The 6,939-nt window shown below is 43.9% G+C and overlaps 1 protein-coding gene across 1 annotated transcript in view; it reads right to left on the bottom strand.

Moving 5' to 3' along the window:
• Positions 1 to 1,075: 1,075 nt before the first annotated feature.
• DNER (delta/notch like EGF repeat containing) overlaps positions 1,076 to 6,939 on the bottom strand; it is a 278,177-nt gene continuing 272,313 nt past the window's right edge. Inside the window, 1 exon segment of the mRNA XM_030576257.1 lies at positions 1,076 to 2,175. Within this exon segment, the coding sequence (XP_030432117.1) occupies positions 2,064 to 2,175 (112 nt within the window). The 3' untranslated portion in view covers positions 1,076 to 2,063.

The following is a 6,939-nucleotide window of genomic DNA, read 5'->3' as shown; positions in this document are numbered from 1 at the left end:
AATCACAAAACCCCTTGCATTTTAATAACATTTCCAGCCTGACTCACCATGTTCTGCACGTACATTAGTGTAAGATGCATAAAATAGCTTGGATCTCTTCCAGTGGTTGCAACTGGAAATAGTAATAGCAAGGAATTCACAATTAAGAGTAACATACCAGATGTGCTCCAACCACTAGTAAAGATATTAACAAGGGTCAGTTACATCTGCCTTCTCGATTCATTATATTTTATTTGTCTTTAAGGGCAAATTCTGGAACCAACCTCAGTTGCTGAGCTCTGGGGATCTCTGTGTTAGTTGAGGTGGGTGAAAGAATCCCCTGGGCTGCAGTTGCCCACACACAACCAGTGGTGCTGTCCGTTTGTGGGATACACCTATTAGTCAGCAGGCCATACCCTCTTGGATGAACCTACTAGCTGGTGCAAGAGCACTGACAATTCCCGAGTCTCCCTTCCTTGCAAGGGGGAGTTGGGATAGAGATTCACCTACGTTCTATGCTCCCATGCAGCACCCAGTTAGCAGAGGGCAGAATTTTCTCTTGATTTACCTGATCATAATTTGGAGGCCAGTGATTTTTTTTCTCACTGTTCACAGAAGTGAGAAACTAACAGCACTGGCTGAAGGCAGACGTTGAACTGGCATTGTACACAGCACCTTTCTCCAGGCAGTTATGCCAATCCCTCTCAATCCTGATGTGGACACCTTGCCATGCCAATAATAGGCTTATCTTAAACGCAGAATGAAAATCATGCTGAGTCCTATAACTGCATGTTTCTGTGAGTACCCGTGTGCAATGAATTGAAGGACTGGGGCCTAGATTATGCATTGTATCCATTCTGCTTTTGAAAGGTTAAATTGTAATTTCTAGAAGTGACAAGTCCATTTCACAGTAACTTTTGAAGTTTCAAAATTTGATTATGTGTATGCATGCACTGGCGCACGATATGGGATATCTAAGTTCAAGTCCGTGATTGAGAGCGGAGAAAGAGAGAGAATGAACCTGACACAGGTCCTTCCAAATTTAGAGACGTTGTGTAACCTGAAATGTAGGAAAATGACCAGATCAGATGCAACCTTGACTTGATAACATTTATTCAATATTCTCTGAAATATGCAAGAATTGGAAGAAGCACATAAGCAATCAAATGCAGCCACAGAAAAACCATACTGTGTATAAATAAGATGCACTATGAGAAATACACAATATTGAATGAAACAGTACTGTACATTAATAACCTTTGATAAACAAACAACTCAAACTATAGGCTTAGTTTACTCACGATATAAAAACCTTGACTTTTAAAGAAAAATATAGATTCAATCCAATCCTAGGGCCAGAGCCTGTACCCACTGAAGTCGATGGCAGTTTTGCCACTGATTTCAATGAGTTCACGATCAGGTCCTTAGTTTGCCTCCACAGGCACTTTAATTATATATTATTTTTACAAGGCCTAGCTTGAATACTGTTACAAAAATGACAAAAACATCAACTCAAAAGTATGTGTCAGCAACTTCCAGAAAAATAATGCAGAAATAGGTTATCTATCCATGCAAAGAATAAGGCAAAAGCTAATTCTAGGTTAGGAATAATAAATTTTACTAATTTCTTTTTCACAACACAAACCTTTTAGACTTTTTTTTAAATTAATGGATATTATGCATCATATTATTTTCACTTTTTCCTATCTCTACTGAGAAAGCTGGCACTGAGATGTCAAAAAGGAACGGTTAATTGATTAAGCTTACTGTATTCTGTTCTGTAACAACCACAGAATTTCATCTGGGTTTATTAATAGTGTCTACCATGAAAAAGCACACACTATTATAAGCTAACAATTTATAGAGTTGAAGGTACATTAAAATGTAATCCATGAATTTCGAACACTCAGTTTTAAAATATTTTTTCAGACTAAAAGCTGCAGAAAATTTGTTGTTAAATATTCTACAGAAAATTCTGGAACATCTAACATCTTAAATTTCTCACGCTTTCTTCTTCTTAAAAATATTTAAATTAATTTAGTAGCCCATCCTTTGGAAAAATAATCCGAAAAAGATACAGTTGATTACAAATCTTTTGTTTTAATTAGCGTGACCAAAGGTTTGTCATCAGGGCTGTAATCTTCATAAGCAATCGGGGTTGCATCATACATTGCAGGTCGGGATTTCTTTCCAAACCTAAAAGAAGAAAACAAAAGGCTTTGGTGATAAACAGAAGTACATACATGTTAATTGTAATAATCCACTGATTCATGGCTCCCTGTCAGAAAGATCTTTAGGGGAAAACTGCAAATTCTAAACCATATTGCAATATTTCTTGCAATCAATAGTTAAAACACAGAAGGAATGTTTGAACTATATGGATTCCAGAAACCAACCCCTAAAAAAAGAAGGAACAATTCTGCACCCCAAGTCACTGGAGGTTTTACCACTGAATTCAACAGAATCAAAGTCAGACACTAAAAGTGAAATCCTAGCTCTGATGAAATCAGCGGAGAAGCACCCACTGACTACAATAGGCCCAGAATTTTACTTTAAGAGAATAGCCCTTCCAAACAACATTGAGGTTCCCTGATGTCATTTGACACAGTTATCACACATTTTTATTGTTATTTTTTCTTCCTACTTGCCACCTATAGATCAAACTATATAGTCAGGTTGACTTATGAGCTGGCAGACAAAGTGTCAAATAATTCAACTGGTACAGTTTTGCTGACTAGATATATCCATTAGAGAGGCAGGTTGAAACTGCAAAGATTCTATAAAAAATTGGAATGCCGATAAACATTAATGCCTTTTAGGGCATCACTCTCACAAACACTTATTAAAATGTTAGGCAAAAAATGTGCTGTAGATATGACGTGACCATAGAAAAAATGCCTTCAGAAATAGTTGCTAGTAACTGTAGGAGCTTTAAATAAAGAAATAGAATCATAGGGATAAAGTGATAGAAAAGACCTCAAGTCTATTTTCCTTACAGGGCTCCACCATATAAGACTGACAGTGAACTAGAAGGCCTCTCAATTAACATACAAGGAATTCCGCTAATTTTAGATTCCCATTTAGTTCCCTTCATGCATATGAAATGTTAGCTCTACTGAAAAAAACAAGGTGGTAGAGATATTATTTTTTATTGGACTAGCTTCTGTTGGTGGAAGGGCCAAGCTTTCAAGCTTCACAGAGTTCTTCCTCCAGTCTGTCTCCACTAACCTAAGCTATTCACGCTGGAAATTGTGACTTAGAAATTGTGATGTTTTGCAGAAATTATTTAGGCTAAAACAAAAACCAATCCTGTATTGTTTAAAGAATTGTATACAAATTACTTCATGGCTGTTTTTGGTGAATTGCACCAACCAAGATGGGTGGAAATCCTATAATTTGAATGATGCAAATGTAATGCAAGGAAAATACTCCAACTCTCAGCAAGCCTAGAGCGAAAAACTTGTTTTGACTTTATGACTGACAGCTTTCTTCCATACTGTACACAAAGTTAAACATATTTAGGCCACTGACTTCATCGAGGATGAATCTATGCTTTAGTTGATATTCCAAGATTCGTGGGATGAAGCACTCTTATGGCACGTTACTGATGAATACGCTAAAGATGAATTTCTGAACCATCCCTTTCTCTTTCATTTTCAGGGGGAGTTAAAGACGCAAATCTCTTCATAGATATGAAAGAAGATGAAAACTCTCTGGGAATTTATGGTGACATCCTGTCCTTTTTTGATAGAAGCACACTGCGGGTGCTGAGAGCATACTCCCGGTTGCACACCTTGTACAATACAAGATCGATTCTCCTGTGAAGATCAGGGCAGGCCACGGTTGACTAGCACACGCTAAGACAAGACCACAGCACCTGTACTAATTGTTTGTGGCCTGGATGAGCCTTCTAGCTTATAGACCACATGCCTTTGATCAGCCAGTTCAGACACCAGGTTCTGTTTATATCACTATAGCTAGTTAATGTATTACTTAGAGGTCTCAAAATGTAACTATAAATGGGGAATCATCATGGAGCAGGTGTGCTTCTAGTGGAGTCCTGCAGGGATCAGCTTTTGGTTCTATGCCATTTAACATTTTTATCAATGACTTGGAAGAAAACAAAATCATCACCAACGAAGTTTGCAGATGACAAAAAAGATTGGGGGAGTGGTAAATAATGAAGAAGATGGGTCTCAAACAGAGTGATCTGAATCAGTTGGTAAACTGGGTGCAAGCAATCAATCATCGAGATACAGGAATACTTGAATCCGCTGTTGACAGAGGAAGGCTGCTATGACAGCCATACATTTTGTAAATACCCGAGGGGGCTGTAGACAGACTGAAAGGAAGGACCATGAACTGACAGTGTTCTCGGTTGACCACAAAGCAAAGAAAATGTCTTTGAGCCAGAAGAATTGTGATGTGGAAGTAGGCATCCTTCATGTCTCCAGGATCCAGGGAGGGAATAATGATGTCCAAGGTGACGATGCAGAACTTCAACTTTACCATGAATTTGTTGAGTCAGTGCAGTCTAGGATAGGTCATAGCCCACTCTTTGGCTTGGGGATTAGGAAGTAACAGGAGTAAACCCCCCTGCCCCTTAGTTCCCTTGGAACCTCCTCAATCTCTCCCATGGTTAAGAGCATCTGCAGTTCCTGTATAAGGAGTTGCTCGTGAGAAGGGTCCCTGAAGAGGGACAGGGAGGGAGGGAAGGGACAAAGAAAATTGGAGAGAATATCCCCTTTTCATTGTGAGAAAACCCAACGATCCATAGTTATAAATGACCTTTCAAAAGTTTTGCTTAGGGACTGCCAAGGGTTTGGATTGGTCCTGGTTCTGCCTGGGCTGGGGGTTAGAGGACCTCCTGCCACCATGGCCCCGGCTCCTATAAAAATCCTGCCTCAGTCGAGGGGGGTGGAATATGGGCACTGAGGCTGGGGCTTAAAGGGTTTTCATTGGGTAGCTGGTGTGTGCATGCCCAATGACTTCATTATGGCCCTTGAATCTTTAAGCCTTCAGAGCCTTGAATCTGTCTTCTGAGAAAACAGGCCTTCACCCTAGAATGGAAGGTCCTGTAATGTCTGCTGAAGCTCTGGTGGAAGGACAGACGCTTGCAGCCAGGCAATATGCTACATTGCAATCCCTGAAGACAGGGTGCAAGTGGCGGAGTCTGCGGTGTCTAACGAAGCCTGCAATGAGGTCTGCGCCACCGTTTTGCCCTTTTCCACTAGGGCTCCAAACTCCTCGCGGGACTCTGGTGGAACCAGCTCCTTGAACTTCTGCATGGAGCTCCACGAATTATAGTTGTAATGGCTCTGAAGCACCTGCTGGTTTGCGATCTTGAGCTGGAGTCCTCCCGCAGAGTAGACTTTGCATCTGAATAGATCAAGGCACGTGGCCGCCTTTGATTTGGGCGCAGGAGCCTGTTGTCCATGACGCTCCTTTTCGCTCACTGAGGCCACTACCAGTGAACAGGGCTGTGGATGGTTGAACAAATAGTCATACTCCTTAGAGGGGATATAGTACTTTCGCTCCATCCCTTTAGCCGTCAACCACTGGGTCCTCCACCTCTATAACTTCCTCCACTGAGAGGTTCATGTTATGTGCCATCCTACATAAGAGGTCCTGGTGGGCATGGAGGTGGACCTGAAGTGACTGTTCCCACTACTGCCTCATCCGGCGATGAAGAGGAAGAGGCCATGGAAGGAAGAGGATTGTGTAGGGCCTCTTGCTCAGTTGTGACTTGTGGATCAGGGCCAGCTGCCTCTGTGCCTGGGCTAGACACGGGGATTGGGAGGGATTCCGGGGATGGGAAGGACATTGTAGTGTCCTCCATACCACCGGGAACAGGGCAGCTGACTGTGACCTCTGGCACTCGCGGCTCAGAAGGGGCTGAGCGAGATGCCCCAGAAGGAGTACCTTGGGCCTGGTAGTATGCCCAAGAAGTCCAAAAGAGCCATTGAGTAGATACTTGCACAGGACCTTGTCACTGCATCTGCCAGTGGCCAGCCCCAGGGTCCAGGTAGCCATGGTCCAAACGACAGCGGTCTGAGATACGGGACCCTGCGTCTGATCCCGTCGAATGAGAGGCAGAACGGGAGGGCCACAGTGGTGCTAGGCGGGAATGTGCTGGTTCACAACAATGCGATGAGGATCGGTGCTGCGAGGGTTAAGAGTGGTGCCATAATGTCGGGGAGTGGTGCTGGGACCAAGATCGGTGCTGAGGTCTAGACTGGTGTTGGGATCTGGACCTTGTCAGTGATGACGACCACCAACGGGAACAGCGTCTGGACCTGGACCTGCTCCTTGATGGAAATTGGTGTTCAAAACGGGAGCTGTGCTGGGAGTTCGAACAGCGCCACGAGTATGACCGGTGACGTGAGTACAATCTGTGCTGCAGAGGAGAGTGGTGTGGGGACTGCAAGCAACGCCAAGAACGGGAGCGGTGCCGTGGCTTGGTTGATGGTGCCAGTGGATGGATAAGGGCTGGTTTGCCTCTTGAAGGTAACACTCGGATCGGTGCTGAAGACTTGGGCTGTTGAGGCGATGCCGAGACAGACATGGCAATCAGATCTCTTGCGGCTGCAAAGGTGTCTGGTGTAGAAGGAAGCTGGACCTCGACCACGCTGCGATGTGGGGAGTTCAGGTGCACCGGACTCAATGGCTTCACCCTCGGTGCCAGAGTCAACGGTGTTGAAATCGGCACTTGCCCTCCTGGTTGCTCCTTTATGGGATGTGGCACTGAAGGCAGGTCTAGGGAGACTGGCGGCCGTTGAGATGGGCCAACCTTTTCCGGTCTATGGTGCCACTTTTGACCAGGTGAGTGGGAGCAGTGCCGGACTGATGGCGGCTGTGATGCTGGGGAACACCGGCGACACAAGTCTCTATCAGAGTCCGACTGCAGTGTACTTCCTACTGGTGCCGCTGGGACGCTGTGCGCCGAAGTGCTCGGTGCTG

The sequence above is a fragment of the Gopherus evgoodei genome, chromosome 9, assembly GCF_007399415.2.
Source record: "Gopherus evgoodei ecotype Sinaloan lineage chromosome 9, rGopEvg1_v1.p, whole genome shotgun sequence".
Lineage (NCBI taxonomy): Eukaryota > Metazoa > Chordata > Testudines > Testudinidae > Gopherus > Gopherus evgoodei.
This window is presented reverse-complemented; position numbering and strand designations above follow the sequence as displayed.